The sequence below is a fragment of the Scyliorhinus canicula genome, chromosome 12 (genome assembly GCF_902713615.1).
Source record: "Scyliorhinus canicula chromosome 12, sScyCan1.1, whole genome shotgun sequence".
Classification (NCBI taxonomy): Eukaryota; Metazoa; Chordata; class Chondrichthyes; order Carcharhiniformes; family Scyliorhinidae; genus Scyliorhinus; species Scyliorhinus canicula.
Genome location: NC_052157.1, coordinates 96322581 through 96346578, shown reverse-complemented (window position 1 = coordinate 96346578; position 23998 = coordinate 96322581). Strand labels below are relative to the sequence as shown.

The following is a 23998-nucleotide window of genomic DNA, read 5'->3' as shown; positions in this document are numbered from 1 at the left end:
TTGGACTGAGAGGGTGCTGGGCACCGGGTGCTGACGTTGGGATGAGAGGGTGCTGGGACAGCGCTCACGTCAGGAGGAGAGGGTACTGGGACAGGGCGGTGACGTCAGGAGGAGAGGGTGCTGGGACAGCGGTGACGTTGGAATGAGAGGGTGCTGGGACAGCGCTGACGTTGGAATGAGAGGGTGCTGGGAAAGGGCACTGACGTTGGAATGAGAGGGTGCTGGGACAGGGCGCTGACGTCGGGAGGAGAGGGTGCTGGGACAGGGCGCTGACGTTGGAATGAGAGGGCGCTGACGTCGGGAGGAGAGGGTGCTGGGACAGGGCGCTGACGTTGGAATGAGAGGGTGCTGGGCACCGGGTGCTGACGTTGGGATGAGAGGGTGCTGGGACAGCGCTCACGTCAGGAGGAGAGGGTACTGGGACAGGGCGGTGACGTCAGGAGGAGAGGGTGCTGGGACAGCGGTGACGTTGGAATGAGAGGGTGCTGGGACAGCGCTGACGTTGGAATGAGAGGGTGCTGGGAAAGGGCACTGACGTCAGGAGGAGAGGGTACTGGGACAGGGCTCTGACGTCAGGAGGAGAGGGTGCTGGGACAGGGAACTGACGTCAGGAGGAGAGGGTGCTGGCGTCAGGAGGAGAGGGTGCTGGGACAGGGCTCTGACGTCAGGAGGAGAGGGTGCTGGGAGAGGGCGTTGACGTCGGGAGGAGAAGGTGCTGGGACAGGGTGCTGACGTCAGGAGGAGAGGGTGCTGGGACAGCGCTGACGTCAGGAGGAGAGGGTGCTGGGACAGGGCGCTGACGTTGGGGGGAGAGGGTGCTGGGACAGGGCGCTGACGTCGGGAGGAGAGGGTGCTGGGACAGGGAGCTGATGTCTGGAGGAGAGGATACTGGGACAGGGCGCTGACGTCAGGAGGAGGCGGGACTGGGACAGCGAGCTGACGTTGGGAGAAGAGGGTGCTGGGACAGCGCTGACGTCAGGAGGAGAGTTTGCTGGGACAGGGCGCTTAAGTCAGGAGAAGAGGGTACTGGGACAGCGCACTGACGTCAGGAGGAGGCAATACTGGGACAGCGCGCTGACGTCAGGAGGAGAGGCAATACTGGGACAGCGCGCTGACGTCAGGAGGAGAGGCTGCTGGGACAGGGCGCTGACGTTGGGAGGAGAGGGTTTTGGGACAGCGCGCTGACGTCAGGAGGAGGCAATACTGGGACAGCGCGCTGACGTTGGGAGGAGGCAATCCCGGGACTGCGCGCTGACGTCAGGAGGAGGCGGTACTGGGACAGGGCGCTGACGTCAGGAGGAGAGGGTACTGGGACAGGAGGCTGACGTCAGGAGGTGGCTGTACTGGGACAGCGCGCTGACGTTGGGAGGAGAGGGTGCTGGGACAGGGCTATTAAGTCAGGAGGAGAGGGTAATGGGTCAGGGCGCTGACGTCAGGAGGAGAGGGTGCTGGGACTGGACGCATACGTTGGGAGGAGAGGTTGCTGGGTCAGGGCGCTTAAGTCAGGAGGAGAGGGTACTGGGACAGGGCACTGACGTCAGGAGGAGAGGTTGCTGGGTCAGGGCGCTTAAGTCAGGAGAAGAGGGTACTGGGACAGCGCACTGACGTCAGGAGGTGGCGGTACTGGGACAGGGCGCTGACGTCAGGAGGAGACGGTACTGGGACAGGGCGCTGACGTCAGGAGGAGAGGCTGCTGGGACAGCGCTGACGTCATGAGGAGATGGTACTGGGACAGCGCTGACGTCAGGAGGAGAGGGTACTGGGACAGGGCGCTGACGTCAGGAGGAGATGGTACTGGGACAGCGCTGACGTTGGAATGAGAGGGTGCTGGGACAGCGCTGACGTCAGGAGGAGAGGGTGCTGGGACAGCGCTGACGTCAGGAGGAGAGGGTGCTGGGACAGCGCTGATGTCAGGAGGAGAGGGTGCTGGGACAGGGCGCTGACGTCAGGAGGAGAGGGTGCTGGGACAGCGCTGACGTCAGGAGGAGAGGGTGCTGGACAGCGCTGACGTCAGGAGGAGAGGGTGCTGGGACAGGGCGCTGACGTCAGGAGGAGAGGGTGCTGGGACAGCGCTGACGTTGGGAGGAGAGGGTGCTGGGACACGGCGCTTAAGTCAGGAGGAGAGGGTGATGGGTCAGGGCGCTGACGTAGGGAGGAGAGGGTGCTGGGACAGGGCACTGACGTCCGGAGGAGAGGGTGCTGGGAGAGGGCGCTGACGTCAGGAGGAGAGGGTGCTGGGACAGGGCACTGACGTCGGGAGGAGACGGTACTGGGAGAGGGCGCTGATGTCAGAAGGAGAGTGTGCTGGGACAGCGCTGACGTTGGAATGAGAGGGTGCTGGGACAGGGCACTGACGTCAGGAGGAGAGGGTGCTGGGACAGGGCACTGATGTCGGGAGGAGAGGGTGCTGGGACAGCGCTGACGTTGGAATGAGAGGGTGTTTGACAGGGCACTGACGTCAGGAGGAGAGGGTGCTGGGACAGGGCGCTGAAGTCAGGAGGAGAGGGTGCTGGGACAGGACGCTAACGTTGGAATGAGAGGGTGTTTGACAGGGCACTGACGTCAGGAGGAGAGGGTGCTGGGACAGGGCACTGACGTCGGGAGGAGAGGGTGCTGGGACAGCGCTGACGTCAGGAGGAGAGGGTACTGGGACAGGGAACTGACGTCAGGAGGAGAGGGTGCTGGCGTCAGGAGGAGAGGGTGCTGGGACAGGGCTCTGACGTCAGGAGGAGAGGGTGCTGGGACAGCACGCTGACGTCAGGAGGAGAGGGTGCTGGGAGAGGGCGCTGACGTCGGGAGGAGAAGGTGCTGGGACAGGGTGCTGACGTCAGGAGGAGAGGGTGCTGGGACAGCGCTGACGTCAGGAGGAGAGGGTGCTGGGACAGGGCGCTGACGTTGGGGGGAGAGGGTGCTGGGACAGGGCGCTGACGTCGGGAGGGAGAGGGTGCTGGGACAGGGCGCTGACGTTGGAATGAGAGGGTGCTGGGACAGGGCGCTGACGTTGGAATGAGAGGGTGCTGGGACAGGGCGCTGACGTCGGGAGGAGAGGGTGCTGGGACAGGGCGCTGACGTTGGAATGAGAGGGTGCTGGGACAGGGCGCTGACGTCGGGAGGAGAGGGTGCTGGGACAGGGCGCTGACGTTGGAATGAGAGGGTGCTGGGACAGGGCGCTGACGTGGGAATGAGAGGGTGCTGGGACAGGGCGCTGACGTCGGAGGCCCGCTAGGGTGCTGAGGGGTGCTGGGACAGGGCTCTGACGTCGGGAGGAGAGGGTGCTGGGACAGGGCGCTGACGTTGGAATGAGAGGGTGCTGGGCACCGGGTGCTGACGTTGGGATGAGAGGGTGCTGGGACAGCGCTGACGTAGCGAGGAGAGGGTGCTGGGACAGGGCGCTGACGTCGGGAGGAGAGGGTGCTGGGACAGCGGTGACGTTGGAATGAGAGGGTGCTGGGACAGCGCTGACGTTGGAATGAGAGGGTGCTGGGAAAGGGCACTGACGTCAGGAGGAGAGGGTACTGGGACAGGGCTCTGACGTCAGGAGGAGAGGGTGCTGGGACAGGGAACTGACGTCAGGAGGAGAGGGTGCTGGGACAGCGCTGGCGTCAGGAGGAGAGGGTGCTGGGAGAGGGCGTTGACGTCGGGAGGAGAAGGTGCTGGGACAGGGTGCTGACGTCAGGAGGAGAGGGTGCTGGGACAGCGCTGACGTCAGGAGGAGAGGGTGCTGGGACAGGGCGCTGACGTCAGGAGGAGAGGGTGCTGGGACAGCACGCTGACGTCAGGAGGAGAGGGTGCTGGGACAGCGCTGACGTCAGGAGGAGACGGTGCTGGGACAGCGCGCTGACGTCAGGAGGAGAGGGTGCTGGGACAGGGCGCTGACGTTGGGGGGAGAGGGTGCTGGGACAGGGCGCTGACGTCGGGAGGAGAGGGTGCTGGGACAGGGCGCTGACGTCAGGAGGAGAGGGTGCTGGGACAGGGCGCTGACGTCGGGAGGAGAGGGTGCTGGGACAGGGCGCTGACGTTGGAATGAGAGGGTGCTGGGACAGGGCGCTGACGTCGGGAGGAGAGGGTGCTGGGACAGGGCGCTGACGTTGGAATGAGAGGGGCGCTGACGTCGGGAGGAGAGGGTGCTGGGACAGGGCGCTGACGTTGGAATGAGAGGGCGCTGACGTCGGCAGGAGAGTGTGCTGGGACAGGGTGCTGACGTTGGAATGAGAGGGTGCTGGGCACCGGGTGCTGACGTTGGGATGAGAGGGTGCTGGGACAGCGCTCACGTCAGGAGGAGAGGGTACTGGGACAGGGCGGTGACGTCAGGAGGAGAGGGTGCTGGGACAGCGGTGACGTTGGAATGAGAGGGTGCTGGGACAGCGCTGACGTTGGAATGAGAGGGTGCTGGGAAAGGGCACTGACGTCAGGAGGAGAGGGTACTGGGACAGGGCTCTGACGTCAGGAGGAGAGGGTGCTGGGACAGCGCTGACGTTGGGAGGAGAGAGTGCTGGGACTGCGCTGACGTCAGGAGGAGAGGGTGCTGGGACAGCGCTGACGTCAGGAGGAGAGGGTGCTGGGACAGGGTGCTGACGTTGGAATGAGAGGGTGCTGGGACAGGGCGGTGACGTCAGGAGGAGAGGGTGCTGGGACAGCGCTGACGTTGGAATGAGAGGGTGCTGGGACAGGGCGCTGACGTCAGGAGGAGAGGGTGCTGGGACAGGGCTGACGTTGGAATGAGAGGGTGCTGGGACAGGGCACTGACGTCAGGAGGAGAGGGTGCTGGGATAGGGCGCTGACGTCAGGAGGAGAGGGTGCTGGGACAGCGCTGACGTTGGAATGAGAGGGTGCTGGGACAGGGCGGTGACGTCAGGAGGAGAGGGTGCTGGGACAGCGCTGACGTTGGAATGAGAGGGTGCTGGGACAGGGCGCTGACGTCAGGAGGAGAGGGTGCTGGGACAGCGCTGACGTCAGGAGGAGAGGGTGCTGGGACAGCGCTGACGTTGGAATGAGATGGTGCTGGGACAGGGCGCGTGCAGTGCTGGATCTGTCTGAGGGGGCATGCTTGCAGACGACATTCTCTTTTCTTTTTAAACAGCACATGGTATCCCATTGTGATTTATTTGAGGACAGGTAACTTATAATACACTATTAAGGTTAAGTTATTGTAGAGGTTTCAAACATTCCCACAGATTTCACATGCCGGTGTGTAAATTGCACGTGCCCTGTCACAGAGTAGAAGCACACATCATTTCTTTTCGGTATTTGCTGCTGGTGCCTACTTCTTGGATCTCCGTTTGAAGATCAAACAAATTGCTGCAATCCCTGTTTTGTAGCTATCACATAATTCCTCCTCCCTATGCTGGTGTGGGCACTGAAGTACTTGTGGAAGCCAGGGAACTGGTGCTGACCCGCCATTCTCACCCCTCACATAAACTTTACTCGGCCGTTCTGTGACCTGCCACCGGAATCTCGCCCCCGCCTCCTATTGGTCAACGGAACAAGTCGACATTGGGTGTGACATTGGGAAAGGTAATCACCCATTGGATAATCCGATCGGATGGAACAATGCAAAACATTCCCAACCTGAAAGCCGGTCGCGGTTGTTTGGCCCGCCCCCGCCCCCCGCGATTGGGAGCAGTACGACTGATTGCTCTGCCACCTCTCCCGACAGCTGCCCACAGGTCGTGACCCTGGGTCTGAGGAACCCTGGGTAATTTATCCCTGCATGTCAGAGCAGGGAGGTGGTGTACGAGGCTCAGTGTGAGGATCTCTGCACTCACAATTGACATCAACCATTTGGACTTTTTCAAACCGAAAACGCAATTTCTAAATTTGAAAATGACACGAAATCTGCAGAGGGGGTCAGTACTGAGGAGAATGCAAGCAAATGACAGGAGGACATGAATACATTTGCAGAATGGACAAATAATCAAATGTAGTAAATGAGAGGTCCCCTATTTTGCTCGGAAGACGCGGAAGGTCACTTGTTACTTGTCACTGTGAGCATTGGGTGGGTGAGAGAAATGAAGAGAACTCAGAGTGCAAATACAGAAATCCCGGAAGGGTTTGTCATATGAAGAGAGGTTGCATAGTTTAGGTCGATACTCTCGAGTTTAGTAGAATGAGGGGAGATCAAATTGAGGTATACATGAGCTGAAAGGTCTGGATAAAGTAGACGTGGAGCGGATGCTTCCTCTTGTGGGGTATTCTAGAATGAGAGGTCATAGCTTTAGGATAAGAGGGAGCAAATTTAAAACGGAGTTAAGGACAAACAACTTCTCCCAAAGGGTTGTGGGATCTGAGGAATGTGCGACCCCAAAGTGCAGTGGAGGTTGGGCAGTGAGTAAATTTAAGGAGGAGTTTGACAGATTTTTAATTGGTAATGGGAAGGGGCTGTACTGGACCTGGTATTGGGGAATGAGCCCGACCAGGTGGTAGAAGTTTCAGTCGGGGAGCATTTTGGAAACAGTGACCACAATCCAGTAAGTTTTAAAGTGCTGGTGGACAAGGATAAGAGTGATCCTAGGGTGAATGTGCTAAATTGGGGGAAGGCTAATTATAACAATATTAGGCGGGAACTGAAGAACCTAGATTGGGGGCGAATGTTTGTGGGTAAATTAACATCTGACATGTGGGAGGCTTTCAAATGTCAGTTGAAAGGAATTCAGGACCGGCATGTTCCTGTGAGGAAGACGGATAAATATGGATACAAAATTATGAGGGGCATAGACAGAGTGGATAGTCAGAGATTTTTTCCCCAGGGTAGAGGGGTCAATTACTATGGGGCATAGGTTTAATGTGCGAGGGGCAAGGTTTAGAGGAGATGTACGAGACAAGTTTATTTACACAGAGGGTAGTGGGTGCCTGGAACTTGCTGCCGGAGGAGATGGTGGAAGCAGGAACGTTAGTGACGTTTAAGGGGCATCTTGACAAATACATGAATAGGATGGGAGTAGAGGGATACGGACCCCAGAAGTGTAGAAGATTGTAGTTTTGTCGGGCACTGGCTTGGAGGGCCGAAGGGCCTGTTCCTGTGCTGTACTTTTCTTTGTTTTTTGTTCTATGGGTTGAAGGGTTATGGAGAACGGGCAGGATGGTGGAGTTAAGGCCAGGATGTGATCAGCCATGATCGAATGACGGAGCAGATTCAATGGGCCAAATGGCCTAATTCTGTTCCTATGTCTTATGAATTTATGAGCTTATGAAGATCAAGTTCAATGCAGAGAATGGTGAAATGGTGCATCTTGACAGGGAGAACATGGAAGGACAATAAAAAAAATAAGGTGTAAAATTCTTAAGGGAATGCAGGAGCAGAGGGACATGATTGATTGATTGATTGATCGATATTTATTGTCACATACCGAAGCACAGCGAAAAGTATTTTCCTGCAGCCAAGGGAACGTACACAGTATGCATACAGTGGAAAAAGGAATAATCGGCACAGTACATTGACAAATGGTACATCAACAAATAGTGATTGGTTACAGTGCGGAACAAGGGGCCAAACAAAGCAAATACATCAGCAAGAGCAGGATAGGGCGCTGTGAATAGTGTTCTTACAGGGAACAGATCTGTCCGAGGGGGAGTCGTTGAGGAGTCTTCTAGCTGTGGGGAGAAGCTGTTCCTATGTCTGGATGTGCAGGTCTTCAGGCTTCTGTACCTTCTGCCTGATGGAAAGGTTTGGATGAAGGCAATGCCTAGGGTGGGAGGGATGCCTGATAATGCTGTCTGCCTTCCTGAGGCAGAGGGAGGTGCATACAGAATCAATGTTGGGGTGGCAAGCTTTGTGATGCGTTGGGCTGAGTTCACCACACTCTGCAGTTTCTTGCGATCTTGGGCCAAGCAGTTGCCATACCAGGCTGTGCTGCAGCCGGATAGGATGCTCTCTATCGCACATCTGTAGAAGTTTGTGAGAGTCGATGCAGACATGCCGAATTTCTTTAGCTTCCGTAGGAAGTAGAGATGCTGTTGGGCTTTCTTGACTGTTACATCAACGCGAGTGGACCAGGACAGACTGTTGGTGATGGTGACCCCCAGGAACTTAAAGTTATCAACCATCTCCACTTCAGAGCCATTGATGTAGATGGGGATGTGAGTTGTGCTATGCTTCCTGAAGTCGATACACATCGGTGTACATGTGCATTGATCATTGAAGGTGCTGGACAGGTGTAGAGAGCAGCTAATAAATCATATAATATTCTGGGTTTTATTAAAGGCCGTGATGTGGAGATGCCGGCGTTTGACTGGGGTGAGCACAGTAAGAAGTCTTACAACACCAGGTTAAAGTCCAACAGGTTTGTTTCAAACACTAGCTTTCAGAGCACCGCTCCTTCCTCAGGTGGGTCAGAAGGCCAGTGATTCAAAACAAACTTGTTGGACTTTAACCTGGTGTTGTAACACTTCTTACTTTATTAGAAGGGACATAGAGTACAAGACCAAGGATATTATCCTTATATTATAAGCTTTAGGAGGAATATTGTGTACAGTTCTGGATGCCGCACTATAGGAAGGATGTGAATGCATTAGAGAGTGAAGTGAATGGTTCCGTAGACGAGAAACTTCAGTTTGGAGAATAGATGGAGAGCTTGGGACGAAGGCTAGGAAGAGATTTGTTAGAGATATTCAAAATCACGAGGTGGGCTGGACAGAGTAGACTGGGAGAAACTGTTCCACCTCATAAAAAGATCAATCGTGATGGTGCACAGATTTAAACTAATTTGCGAAAGAAACAAATGTGATGTGAGAAAAAAACTTCTTCACACACCAATGTTCTGCCTGGAAGTGTGGTGGAGGCAGGTCCAATCGAAATAGAAACAATGTGCAGGGATACAAGGATACAGGGAAAAGGCAAAGGAATAGCATTAATCATGAAACTCATTTGGAGAGCTGTTGCAGCCATGATGGGCCAAATGGCCTCGTTCTGCACCGTAATCCTGTGATTCTGTTGTGCCACAGGTTAGCAAGGTCATTAAAGATCAAACCAAACACTCAACATTATTCCTGGAAAACTTAAGCTAATTCCACATTGTGCCTTTTAGAATTTTATTTTGTACATTAATATCTTGGGTATCGGAATGCAGTGTAAAATTTCAACATTTGCCGCTGGCATCGGACTTGGGGAGTTTTAGATGGTGGGGATGATGCCAATTGACCTCAACAGGACACTGATAGATGGGCTGAATGGACCGGGGAGTGGCAGCTAGAATTGAATACAGAGAATTGTGAGATGATGGGTTTGGAGAGAAGGAGATCCAGTACAGACTAAATGGTGCAGTTTGAAAGAGTCTGCAGGGACAGAGGGAGCTGGGGGTTCATGTGTATCGATCTTTGAAAGTGGCAGAACCTATTGAGAGAGCGCTAAGTAAAGTGTGTGGGATCTCCAGCTCAATAAACAGAGAGATTGAGTAAAAAGGACAGGAAGTTACAATCAACCTATTTATAAAGCTCTCCTTAGGACACAACTAGAGTATTCTGTCATCCCCAATGACTTTGTATCCACCTCCTCTGCTGGCAGTGCATTCCACACACCCACCACTCTCTGTGTAAAGAACCTACCTCTGACATCTCCCCTATACCTTCCTCCAATCACCTTACTATTACATCCCCTCGTGACAACCATTTCCACCCTGGGGAAAAGTCTCTGGCTATCCACTCTATCCATGCCTCTCATCATCTTGTACACCTCTATCAAGCCACCTCTCTGCCTTCTTCGCTCCAGTGAGCAAAGCCCTAGCTCCCTCAACCTTTCTTCATAAGACATGCCCTCCAGTCCAGGCAGCATCCTGGTAAATCTCCTCTGTACCCTCTCCAAAGCATCCACATCCTTCCTATAATGAGGCAACCAGAACTGGACACAATATTCCAAGTGTGGTCTAACTAGGGTTTTATAAAGCTGCAGCAAAACCTCGCGGCTTTTAAACTTAATTCCCGTTAATGAAAGCCAACACACCGTACTCCTTCTTAACAGCCCTATCAACCTAGGCAGCATATTTGAGGGATCTATATACGTGGACCCCAAGATCCCTCTGTTCCTGCACACTTCCAAGAATCCTGCCTTTAACCCTGTATTCAGCATTCAAACTCGACCTTCCAAAATGAATCACTTCACCTTCATCAAGGTTGAACTCCATCTGCCACTTCTCAGCCCAGCTCTTCATCCTGTCAATGTCCTGTTGTAACCTACAACAACCCTCAACACTATCTACAACTCCCCCAACCTTCGTGTCATCAGCAAACTTACTAACCCACCCTTCCACTTCCTCATCCAAGTCATTTATAAAAAACACAAAGAGCAGAGGTCCCAGAACAGCACGGTAGCATAATGGTTAGCACAATTGCTTCACAGCTTCAGGGCCCCAGGTTCGATTCCCAGCTTGGGTCACTGCCTGTGTGGAGTCTGCACATTCTCCCCGTGTCTGCGTGGGTTTCCTCCGGGTGCTCCGGTTTCCTCTCACAGTCCAAAGATGTGCAGGTTAGGTGGATTGGTCATGATAAATTGCCCTTAGTGTTGGGTGGAGATGCTGGGTTATGGGGATAGGGTGGAGGTGTGGACTTGGGTAGGGTGCTCTTTCCAAGAGCAGGTGCAGACTCGATGGGCTGAATGGCCTCCTTCTGCACTGTAAATTCTATGAAAACAGATCCATGCGGGACACTACTGGTCACCGACCTCCAGGCAGAATACTTTCGATCCACCATCACTGCAATTCTGTATCCAGACAGCCAAATTCCCCTGTATCCCAGGCCCCCTAACTTTCTGAATGAGCCTACCATGGGGATCCTGTCAAATTCTTTACACACCATATACACCACATCCACTGCCCGACCTTCATCAATGTGTCTCGTCACATCCTCAAAGAATTCAATGAGGCCTGTGAGGCATGACCTGCCCCTCACAAAGCCAGGCTGACTATCTTTAATCAAACTATGTTTTTCTAAATAATCATAAATCCTATCTCTCAGAATCCTTTCCAATATTTTGCTCACCACAGACACAAGACTGATGGGTCTGTAATTCCCAGGGATTTCCCTATTCCCTTCCTTGAACAGGGGAACAACATTTGCCTCCATCCAATCATCCGGTACTACTCCAGTGGAGAAGGAGGACGCAAAGATCATCGGCAACGGTGCAGCAATCTCTTCCCTCGCTTCCCATAGTAACCTTGGGTATATCCCGTCAGGCCCAGGAGACTTATCTATCCTGATGCTTTTCAAAATTTCCAGCACATCCTTCTTCTTAATATCAACCTGTTTGAGTCTATTAACCTGGTTCACACTGTTCTCATGGGCAACAAGGTCCCTCTCGCTAGTGAATACTGAAGCAATGTATTCACATCCTTCCTTCAGGGTCTGCGATGTCTCGGATCGTGTTTTTGGGATCCTTAAGGGGGAGGGGGAGCAGCCCCAAGTCGTGGTCCACATAGGTACCAACGACATAGGTAGGAAAAGGGATAGGGATGTAAGGCAGGGAGCTAGGGTGGAAACTTAGATCCAGGACAAACAGTTATTATCTCTGGGTTGTTACCCGTGCCACGTGCTAGCGAGTAGAGGAATAGGGAAAGAGAGCAGTTGAACACGTGGCTACAGGGATGGTGCAGGAGGGAGGGTTTCAGATTCCTGGATAATTGGGGCTCATTCTGGGGGAGGTGGGACCTCTACAAATGGGATGGTCTACACCTGGACCAGAGGGGTACTAATATCCTGGGGGAGGGGGGGGGGGGGGGGGGGGATTTGCTAATGCTCTTCAGGAGGGTTTAAACTAGTTCAGCAGGGGATTGGGAACCTGAATTGTAGCTCCAGTACACAAGAAGCTGAGAGTAGTGAGGTCATAAGTAAGGTTTCAAAGTTGCAGGAGTGTACCGGCAGGCAGGAAGGTGGTTTAAAGTGCTTCTACTTCAATGCCAGGAGCATCCGGAATAAGGTGGGTGAGCTTGGGAAGTGAGGTGGGAAGTTGTGCGTGGAGTCCGAGGAGATAGAGGTGCTAAATGAATATTTTTCGTCAGTATTCACGCAGGAAAAAGACAATGTTGTCAAGAAGAATACTGAGATTCAGGACACTAGACCAGAAGGGCTTGAGGTTCATAAGGAGGAGGTGTTAGCAATTCTGGAAAGTGTGAAAATAGATAAGTCCCCTGGGCCAGATGGGATTTATCCTAGGATTCTCTGGGAAGCTAGGGAGGAGATTGCAGAGCCTTTGGCTTTGATCGTTATGTTGTCATTGTCGACAGGAATAGTGCCAGAAGACTGGAGGATAGCAAATGTTGTCCCGTTGTTTAAGATGGGGAATAGAGACAACCCCGGTAACTATAGACCAGTGAGCCTTACTTCTGTTGTGGGAAAAGTCTTGGAAAGGTTTATAAGAGATAGAACATAGAACATAGAACATAGAACGATACAGTGCAGTACAGGCCCTTCGGCCCTCGATGTTGCACCGACATGGAAAAAATCTAAAGGCCATCTAACCTACACTATGCCCTTATCATCCATATGCTTATCCAATAAATTTTTAAATGCCCTCAATGTTGGCATGTTCACTACTGTTGCAGGTAGGGCATTCCACGGCCTCACCACTCTTTGCGTAAAAAACCCACCTCTGACCTCTGTCCTATATCTATTACCCCTCAATTTAAGGCTATGTCCCCTCGTGCTAGCCACCTCCATCCGCGGGAGAAGGCTCTCGCTGTCCACCCTATCTAACCCTCTGATCATTTTGTATGCCTCTATTAAGTCACCTCTTAACCTTCTTCTCTCTAACGAAAACAACCTCAAGTCCATCAGCCTTTCCTCATAAGATTTTCCCTCCATACCAGGCAACATCCTGGTAAATCTCCTCTGCACCCGTTCCAAAGCTTCCACGCCCTTCCTATAATGAGGCGACCAGAACTGTACGCAATACTCCAAATGCGGCCGTACTAGAGTTTTGTACAACTGCAACATGACCTCATGGCTCCGGAACTCAATCCCTCTACCAATAAAGGCCAACACACCATAGGCCTTCTTCACAACCCTATCAACCTGGGTGGCAACTTTCAGGGATCTATGTACATGGACACCGAGATCCCTCTGCTCATCCACACTACCAAGAATTTTACCATTAGCCAAATATTCCGCATTTCTGTTATTCTTTCCAAAGTGAATCACCTCACACTTCTCCACATTAAACTCCATTTGCCACCTCTCAGCCCAGCTCTGCAGCCTATCTATGTCCCTCTGTAACCTGCAACATCCTTCCGCACTGTCTACAACTCCACCGACTTTAGTGTCGTCTGCAAATTTACTCACCCATCCTTCTGCGCCCTCCTCTAGGTCATTTATAAAAATGACAAACAGCAACGGCCCCAGAACAGATCCTTGTGGTACGCCACTCGTAACTGAACTCCATTCTGAACATTTCCCATCAACTACCACTCTCTGTCTTCTTTCAACTAGCCAATTTCTGATCCACATCTCTAAATCACCCTCAATCCCCAGCCTCCGTATTTTCTGCAATAGACGACCGTGGGGAACCTTATCAAACGCTTTACTGAAATCCATATACACCACATCAACTGCTCTACCCTCGTCTACCTGTTCAGTCACCTTCTCAAAGAACTCGATAAGGTTTGTGAGGCATGACCTACCCTTCACAAAACCATGCTGACTGTCCCTAATCATATTATTCCTATCTAGATGATTATAAATCGTATCTTTTATAATCCTCTCCAAGACTTTACCCACCACAGACGTTAGGCTCACCGGCCTATAGTTACCGGGGTTATCTCTACTCCCCTTCTTGAACAAAGGGACCACATTTGCTATCCTCCAGTCCTCTGGCACTATTCCTGTAGCCAATGATGACCTAAAAATCAAAGCCAAAGGCTCAGCAATCTCTTCCCTGGCTTCCCAGAGAATCCTAGGATAAATCCCATCCGGCCCCGGGGACTTATCTATTTTCACCTTGTCCAGAATTGCCAACACTTCTTCCCTACGCACCTCAATGCCATCTATTCTAATAGCCTGGGTCTCAGCATTCTCCTCCACAATATTATCTTTTTCTTGAGTGAATACTGACGAAAAGTATTCATTTAGTATCTCGCTTATCTCCTCAGCCTCCACACACAACTTCCCACCACTGTCCTTGACTGGCCCTACTCTTACCCTAGTCATTCTTTTATTCCTGACCCTAGTCATTCTTTTATTCCTGACTAGGATGTATAATCATCTGGAAAGGAATAATTTGATTAGAGATAGTCAACACGGTTTTGTGAAGGGTAGGTCGTGCCTCACAAACCTTAGAGTTCTTTGAGAAGGTGACCAAACAGGTGGATGAGGGTAAAGCAGTTGATGTGGTGTATATGGATTTCAGTAAAGCGATTACAGAAAATATGGAGACATGGGAGGGTGATTTAGCAGTTTGGATCAGAAATTGGCTAGCTGGAAGAAGACAAAGGGTGGTGGTTGATGGGAAATGTTCAGACTGGAGTCCAGTTACTAGTGGTGTACCACAAGGATCTGTTTTGGGGGCACTGCTGTTTGTCATTTTTATAAATGACCTGGAGGAGGGCGTAGAAGGATGGGTGAGTAAATTTGCAGATGACACTAAAGTCAGCGGAGTTGTGGACAGTGCAGAAGGATGTTACAAGTTACAGAGGGACATAGATAAGCTGTAGCGCTGGGCTGACAGGTGGCAAATGGAGTTTAATGCAGAATAGTGTGAGGTGATTAATTTTGGAAGTAGTAACAGGAATACAGAGTACTGGACTAATGGTAAGATTCTTGGTAGTGTGGATGAGCAGAGAGATCTCGGTGTCCATGTACATAGATCCCTGAAAGTTGCCACCCAGGTTGAGAGAGTTGTTTGGAAGGCGTACGGTGTGTTAGCTTTAATTGGTAGAGGGATTAAGTTTCAGAGCCATGAGGTCATGTTGCAGCTGTACAAAACTCTGGTGCGGCCGCATTTGGAGTATTTATAGGAAGGATGTGGAAGCATTGGAAAGGGTGCAGAGGAGATTTACCAGGATGTTGCCTGGTATGGAGGGACGATCTTATGAGGGAAGGCTGAGGGACTTGAGGCTGTTTTCGTTAGAGCGAAGAAGGTTAAGAGGTGATTTAATTGAGGCATACAGGATGGGCAGCACGGTAGCATTGTGGATAGCACAATTGCTTCACAGCTCCAGGGTCCCAGGTTCGATTCCGGCTTGGGTCACTGTGTGGAGTCTGCACATCCTCCCCGTGTCTGCGTGGGTTTCCTCCGGGTGCTCCGGTTTCCTCCCACAGTCCAAAGATGTGCAGGTTAGGTGGATTGGCCATGATAAATTGCCCTTAGTGTCCAAAATTGCCCTTAGTGTTGGGTTGGGTTATGGGGATAAGGTGGAGGTGTTGACCTTGGGTAGGGTGCTCTTTCCAAGAGCCGGTGCAGACTCGATGGGCCGAATGGCCTCCTTCTGCACTGTAAATTTTATGATAGCTATGATCAGAGGATTAGATAGGGTGGACAGTGAGAGCCTTTTTCCTCGGATGGTGATGTCCAGCACGAGGGGACATAGCTTTAAATTGAGGGGAGATAGATATAGGATAGATGTCAGAGGTAGGTTCTTTACTCAGAAAGTAGTAAGGGCGTGGAATGCCCTGCCTGCAACTGTACTGGACTTGCCAACACTAAACGCATTCAAATGGTCATTGGATAGACATATGGATGATAAGGGAATAGTGTAGATGGGCTTTAGAGGGGTTTCACAGGTCGGCGCAACATTGAGGGCCGAAGGGCCTGTACTGCGCTGGAATGTTCTATGTTCTATGTATTCATTTAGGGCCTCCTCCGTCTCCACAGACCCGAGGCACAAGTTCCTTCCACTATCCCTGATCGACCCTACTCTCAATCTGATCACCCTCTTATTTCACACATAAGTTTGGAACACCTTGGGGTTTTCCCTAATCCTTCCCGCCAGGGCTTTTTCATGCCCCTTTCTAGCTCTCCTGAGTCCATTTTGAGTTATTTTCTGGCTACCTTGTAACCCTCTAGAGCCAAGTCAGATCCTTGCTTCTTCAACCTTACGTAAGCTTCCTTCTTCCTCTTGACTGGAAGCTCCACTTCTCTTGTTATCCAAGGCTCCTTCGCCTTACCATTCCTTCCTTGTCTCAGTGGGACAAAACTATCCAGCACTCGCAGCAAGTGCTCCTTAAACAATCCCCACATTACTGTTGTGCATTTCCCCCAAGAACAATTGTTCCCACGTCATGCTCCTCAGCTCCTGTCCAACAGCAGTATAATTTCCCCTCCCCCAATTAAATACCTTCCCACACTGTGTGTTCCTATCACTCTCCATGGCTATGGTAAAGGCAAGGAGTTGTGGTCACTGGGGAGAATGTGGGACTCGCTCCCACAGGGAGTGAGGAGAATGGGGGACTCACTCCCACAGGGAGTGGGGAGAATGTGAAACTCACTCCCTCAGGGAGTGGGGAGAATGATGAACTTGCTCCCACAGGGAGTGGGTAGAATGTGGAACTCGCTCCCACAGGGAGTGGGGAGAATGTGGGACTCGCTCCCACAGGGAGTGGGGAGAATGTGGGACTCACTCCCACAGGGAGTGGGGAGAATGTGGAACTCACTCCCTCAGGGAGTGGGGAGAATGATGAACTTGCTCCCACAGGGAGTGGGGAGAATGTGGAACTCGCTCCCACAGGGAGTGGGGAGAATGTGGAACTCGCTCCCACAGGGAGTGGGGAGAATGTGGGACTCACTCCCACAGGGAGTGGGGAGAATGTGGAACTCACTCCCTCAGGGAGTGGGGAGAATGATGAACTTGCTCCCACAGGGAGTGGGGAGAATGTGGAACTCGCTCCCACAGGGAGTGGGGAGAATGTGGAACTCACTCCCACAGGGAGTGGGGAGAATGTGGAACTCACTCCCACAGGGAGTGGGGAGAATTATGAACTTGCTCCCACAGGGAGTGGGGAGAATGTGGGACTCACTCCCACAGGGAGTGGGGAGAATGATGAACTTGCTCCCACAGGGAGTGAGGAGAATGGGGGACTTGCTCCCACAGGGAGTGGGGAGAATGTGGAACTCGCTCCCACAGGGAGTGGGGAGAATGTGGAACTCGCTCCCACAGGGAGTGAGGAGAATGGGGGACTTGCTCCCACAGGGAGTGGGGAGAATGTGGAACTCACTCCCACAGGGAGTGGGGAGAATGATGAACTTTCTCCCACAGGGAGTGGGGAGAATGTGGGACTCACTCCCACAGGGCATGTGAGTGTTGAAGTGAATATCATGGGCTGGATTCTCCTCCCCCCCCCCCCCCCCAGCCCCGTGTTTTTGTGGGGTGCACTCTTCGCTGGCGGCAGGATTATAACTTCCCGCTGCTTGTGAATGGAATTTCCCATTGAAAGTACCCGATGTCGCGGGGAAATTCCAGGTGGGGGTGCACTGCCGGTGGGAATAGAGAATCTGAATGACCAGAGAATTCCGGCGTAAAGGTCTGTTTAAGGGGATTCCTCTGCCAGTTTTCAGTAATCGCCTGGCAGCTCCTGCAAAATGGGAACACAGGAGTAAGCCATTCAGACACCCTGAACCTGTTCAGCCATTTAACTGGATCATACCTCAATGTCACTATCCCCGTGTCCCTTGATGTTACTGGGATCTAGAAATTGATCGATCTCAGTCTTTAACGTAATCAATGAGAGCCTTCACGTTCACTGAGGTAGCGAATTCCAAAGATTCACCACCCTGTGGAGTGCAGAAAATCCTCCACATCCAATCTTACATGGCCTTGTTCATTTTCCTGAGACCTGTGTTGCCTGTTTCTAGACTCCCCCAGCCAGGCTAAACATCCTTCCTGCATCTACCCTGTCGAGCCCAGAAAGAATTTGGTACACTTCAATGAGATAAATTAATGACTAACAGCATTGAAGACTACTCCCTGATAAAGTTCAGTGGAGGCCTTTGAGAGCTCCATGAAGCCCCTAAAGAAGCAGTTGCCGGCCTTGGAGATGACAGCACCCTTAGCAAAAACAGATAACCGTTGTAAACAGTTTAATGTCGGGAATATTTCCAATGCTTAATCCGAACTTGCACCAGGTCCCATTCCAATATCACCTGAAGACTTGCTCCTCTCCTTCAGTGCAGACTCGTTTTTCAAATTCTACTGCTTGCTTCCAGATCACACCATATCTCTGTAACCTCCTCCAGCCCCGACAACCCTCCCCATATCTGTAACCTCCTCCAGCCCCGACAACCCTCCCCATCTCTGTAACCTCCTCCAGCCCCAACAACCCTCACTATCTCTGTAACCTCCTCCAGCCCCGACAACCCTCCCCATCTCTGTAACCTCCTCCAGCCCCGACAACCCTCCCCATCTCTGTAACCTCCTCCAGCCCCAACAACCCTCCCCATCTCTGTAACCTCCTCCAGCCCCAACAACCCTCCCTATCTCTGTAACTTCCTCCAGCCCCGACAACCCTCACTATCTCTGTAAACTCCTCCAGCCCCGACAACCCTCCCCATCTCTGTAACCTCCTCCAGCCCCGACAGCCCTCCCCATCTCTGTAACCTCCTCCAGCCCCGACAACCCTCAGTATCTCTGTAACCTCCTCCAGCCCCGACAACCCTCACAATCTCTGTAACCTCCTCCAGCCCCTACAACCCTCCCCATCTCTGTAACCTCCTCCAGCCCCAACAACCTTCCCTATCTCTGTAACCTCCTCCAGCCTCGACAACCCTCAGTATCTCTGTAACCTCCTCCAGCCCCGACAACCCTCACTATCTCTGTAACCTCCTCCAGCCCCTACAACCCTCCCCATCTCTGTAACCTCCTCCAGCCCCAACAACCCTCCCTATCTCTGTAACTTCCTCCAGCCCCGACAACCCTCACTATCTCTGTAAACTCCTCCAGCCCCGACAACCCTCCCCATCTCTGTAACCCCCTCCAGCCCCGACAACCCTCCCTATCTCTGTAACCTCCTCCAGCCCCACAACCCTCCCCATCTCTGTAACCTCCTCCAGCCCCGACAACCCTCCCTATCTCTGTAACCTCCTCCAGCCCCGACAACCCTCCCTATCTCTGTAACCTCCTCCAAGCCCCACAACCCTCCCCATCTCTGTAACCTCCTCCAGCCCCTACAACCCTCCCTATCTCTGTAACCTCCTCCAGCCCCGACAACCCTCAGTATCTCTGTAACCTCCTCCAGCCCCAACAACCCTCCCTATCTCTGTAACCTCCTCCAGCCCCGAGAACCCTCACTATCTCTGTAACCTCCTCCAGCCCCGACAACCCTCCCTATCTCTGTAATCACCTCCAGCCCCTACAACCCTCCCCATCTCTGTAACCTCCTCCAGCCCCTACAACCCTCCCCATCTCTGTAACCTCCTCCAGCCCCGACAACCCTCCCTATCTCTGTAACCTCCTCCAGCCCCTACAACCCTCCCTATCTCTGTAACCTCCTCCAGCCCCGACAACCCTCCCTATCTCTGTAACCTCCTCCAGCCCCGACAACCCTCCCTATCTCTGTAACCTCCTCCAGCCCCTACAACCCTCCCCATCTCTGTAATCTCCTCCAGCTCCTAAACTCCTCCCTATCTCTGTAACCCCCTCCAGCCCCTAAACCCCTCCCTATCTCTGTAACCTCCTCCAGCCCCTACAACCCTCCCCATCTCTGAAACCTCCTCCAGCCCCTACAACCCTCCCTATCTCTGTAACCTCCTCCAGCCCCTACAATCCTCCCCATCTCTGAAACCTCCTCCAGCCCCTACAACCCTCCCTATCTCTGTAACCTTCTCCAGCCCCACAACCCTCCCCATCTCTGTAACCTCCTCCAGCCCCGACAACCCTCCCCATCTCTGTAACCACCTCCAGCCCCTATAACCCTCCCCATCTCTGAAACCTCCTCCAGCCCCTACAACCCTCCCCATCCCTGTAACCTCCTCCAGCCCCTACAACCCTCCCCATCTCTGTAATCTCCTCCAGCCCCGACAACCCTCCCTATCTCTGTAACCTCCTCCAGCCCCTACAACCCTCCCCATCTCTGTAATCTCCTCCAGCCCCTAGAACCCTCCCCATCTCTGTAACCTCCTCCAGCCTCTACAACCCTCCCCATCTCTGTAACCTCCTCCAGCCCCTACAACCCTCCCTATCTCTGTAAACCTCCTCCAGCCCCTACAACCCTCCCCATCTCTGAAACCTCCTCCAGCCCCTACAACCCTCCCTATCTCTGTAACCTCCTCCAGCCCCACAACCCTCCCCATCTCTGTAACCTCCTCCAGCCCCGACAACCCTCCCCATCTCTGTAACCACCTCCAGCCCCTACAACCCTCCCCATCTCTGAAACCTCCTCCAGCCCCTACAACCCTCCCCATCTCTGTAACCTCCTTCAGCCCCTACAACCCTCCCCACCTCTGTAACCTCCTCCAGCCCCAACAACCCTCCCTATCTCTGTAACCTCCTCCAGCCCCTACACCCTCCCTATCTCTGTAACCTCCTCCAGCCCCGACAACCCTCCCTATCTCTGTAACCTCCTCCAGCCCCGACAACCCTCCCTATCTCTGTAACCTCCTCCAGCCCCCACAACCCTCCCAATCTCTGTAACCTCCTCCAGCCCCTACAACCCTCAGTATCTCTATAACCTCCTCCAGCCCCTACAACCCTCACTATCTCTGTAATCTCCTCCAGCCCCTACAACCCTCCCGATCTCTGTAATTTCCTCCAGCCCCTACAACCCTCCCTATATTTGTAACCTCTTCCAGCCTCTCCCCCTCCCTATCTCAATAACCTCCTCCAGCCCCTACATGCCTCCCTGTCTCTGTAACCTCCTTCAGCCCCTCCAACCTCCCTATTTCTGTAACCTCCTACAACCCCTACAACCCTCCTGCCGCTACAAGCCTCCCTATCTCTGTAATCTCCTTCAGCCCCTACAACCCTCCCTATCTCTGTAACAGTAAGAAGTCTTACAACACGAGGTTAAAGTCCAACAGGTTTGTTTCAAACACGAGCTTTCGGAGCGCAGCTCCTTCCTCAGGTGAATGGAGAGGTATGTTCCAGAAACATTTATATAGACAAAGTCAGAGATGCTGGACAATGCTTGGAATGCGAGCATTTGCAGGTAATCAAATCATTTCAGATCCAGGGAGATCCCTACAACCCTCCCGATCTCTGTAACATCCTCCACCCCCTACAAACCCCCTCAAATCTGCAACTGCCTCCAGCCCTGACAACCCTCCGAGATCTCTGTGCTCCCCAACTCCGGCCTCCGGAGCATCCCCTTATCCCATGGCTCCCGGATTCCTCTCTAAACCCTGCCGCCTGGCCACCTTTCTTCTTTCGAACGACACCCTTCAATCCTTTGGGAGCCTCTTGTTCAACTCCCCTCAGTTGAATTTTGACAGATACCTTTCCTCTGTAGACTCTTCACTTTTGTTAAAGGCTGTGGATATGTTTAAGTGTTATTATGAAGCGCCACCTGACAAATCGCCCCAGGTAATTCTTCATCTTCATCACCCTGACAGGAATCCTTGCTCTTCCCTTCTTTTGCAGTGTGTCAGATTCTTCCCAAGGGAGTGGCTGCAATCCTGGGTCCGTCTTCAAGTCCGGCGTCCGGATCATTCATCAGCCATATCTGTGGAGAGAAAGAGGTAAAGAGTCACGGCCCGGAGGGTCAGGGGTCACTGTCCCGGGATGGTTACACAGTGAGGGGGCTGAGTGAGGGGGATGGGAATGGGGGGATGGTGTCTGGGTGTGACGGGGTCTGGGGGAGATGGTGTCTGGGTGATGAGACGATCAGGGGGGGGGGGGGTGGTGTCTGGGTGGGACAGGGTCTGTGGGGGGCTGGTGTCTGGGTGGGACAGGGTCTGGGGGAGATGGTGTCTGGGTGAGGAGAGAGTCTGGGGGGCTGTTGGCTGTGTGGGACATGGTCTGGGAGAGATTGTGTCTCTGGGGGACAGGGTCTGGGGCGGATGGTGTCTGGGTGGGACAGGGTCTGGGGAGATGGTGTCTGGGTGGTACAGTCTGGGAGAGATTGTGTCTGGGTGGGACAGGGTCTGGGGGAGATGGTGTCTGGGTGGGACAGGGTCTGGGGGAGATGGTGTCTGGGTGGTACAGTCTGGGAGAGATTGTGTCTGGGTGGGACAGGGTCTGGGGGAGATGGTGTCTGGGTGGGACAGGGTCTGGGGAGATGGTGTCTGGGTGGGACAGGGTCTGGGGAGATGGTGTCTGGGTGGGACAGGGTCTGGGGGAGATGGTGTCTGGGTGGGACAGGGTCTGGGTGGGACAGGGTCTGGGGAATGGTGTCTGGGTGGGACAGGGTCTGGGGGAGATGGTGTCTGGGTGGGACAGGGTCTGGGGAGATGGTGTCTGGGTGGGACAGGGTCTGGGGAATGGTGTCTGGGTGAGTTGAGGGTCTGGGGGACAAGGTCTGGGAGAGATGATGACTGGGTGGGACAGCGTCTGGGAGAGATGATGACTGGGTGGGACAGGGTCTGGGGAATGGTGTCTGGGTGAGTTGAGGGTCTGGGGGACAGGGTCTGGGGTAGATGGTGTCTGGGTGGGACAGCGTCTGGGGGAGATGGTGTCTGGGTGGGACAGGGTCAGGTTGAGATGATGTCTGGGTGGGACAGGGTCTGGGGGCGATGGTGTCTGGGTGAAGAGACGACCTGGGGGGAATGGTGTCTGGGTGAGTTGAGGATCTGGGGGACGGGGTGTAGGTGGATGGTGTCTGGGTGGGACAGGGTCTGGGTGAGATGGTGTCTGGGTGGGACAGGGTCTGGGGGAGATGGTGTCTGGGTGGGACAGAGTCTGGGGGAGATGGTGTCTGGGTGGGACAGAGTCTGGGGGAGATGGTGTCTGGGTGGGACAGGGTCTGGGTGAGATGGTGTCTGGGTGGGACAGGGTCTGGAGGAGATGGTGTCTGGGTGGGACAGGGTCTGGGTGAGATGGTGTCTGGGTGGGACAGGGTCTGGAGGAGATGGTGTCTGGGTGGGACAGGGTCTGGGGGATATGGTGTCTGGGTGGGACAGAGTTTGGGGGAGATGGTGTCTGGGTGGGACAGGGTCTGGGGAGATGGTGTCTGGGTGGGACAGGGTCTGGAGGAGATGGTGTCTGGGTGGGACAGGGTCTGGGGGATATGGTGTCTGGGTGGGACAGGGTCTGGAGGAGATGGTGTCTGGGTGGGACAGGGTCTGGGTGAGATGGTGTCTGGGTGGGACAGGGTCTGGAGGAGATGGTGTCTGGGTGGGACAGGGTCTGGGTGAGATGGTGTCTGGGTGGGGCAGGGTCTGGGGGTGATGGTGTCTGGTTGGGGCAGTGTCTGGGGGATATGGTGTCTGGGTGGGACAGAGTCTGGGGGAGATGGTGTCTGGGTGGGACAGGGTCTGGGTGAGATGGTGTCTGGGTGGGACAGGGTCTGGGTGAGATGGTGTCTGGGTGGGACAGAGTCTGGGGGAGATGGTGTCTGGGTGGGACAGGGTCTGGGAGAGATGGTGTCTGGGTGGGACAGGGTCTGGAGGAGATGGTGTCTGGGTGGGACAGAGTCTGGGGGGTGGTGTCTGCGTGGGAATCAGTCTTGGCGGATGATGTGTGGGTGGAGCAGGGTCTGGGGCAGATGGTGTCTGGGTTGGACAGAGTCTGGGGGAGATGGTGTCTGGGCGGGATTCAGTCCAAGGTGTGTTGTGTGGCAGGGACAGTGGGGTTATGGTGTCTGGGTAATAGTGTCTCGGTGGGACAGAGTCTGGGGAGATGGTGTCTGGTTGGGACAGAATCTGGGGGAGATGGTGGCCGGGTGGGACAGGGTCTGGGGGAGATGGTGACCGGGTGGGACAGGGTCTGGGGGAGATGGTGTCTAGGTGGGACAGTGTCTGGGGAATAGTGTCTTGGTGGCCAGAGCCTGGGGGAGATGCTGTCTGGGTGGGACAGAATCTGGGGGTGATGGAGTCAGGGTGTTATCAGTCAGGGGGAGGTGGAGTCTGGGTGAGACAGGGTCTGGACGGATGGTGTCTGGTTGGGACTCAGTCTGGGGGTATTGTGTCTGGGTGGTGCAGAGTCTGGGGGAGATG

At 53.8% G+C, this 23998-nt stretch overlaps 1 protein-coding gene across 1 annotated transcript in view; it reads left to right on the top strand.

The window, feature by feature from the left end:
• The window catches only part of LOC119974300 (glutamate receptor ionotropic, kainate 5-like), a 268585-nt gene that overhangs the window by 37541 nt on the left and 207046 nt on the right, over window positions 1–23998 (top strand). The window contains exon 3 of the mRNA XM_038813072.1: window positions 21486–21583. Within this exon, the coding sequence (XP_038669000.1) occupies window positions 21486–21583 (98 nt within the window). The remainder of the gene's footprint in view (window positions 1–21485; window positions 21584–23998) is intronic.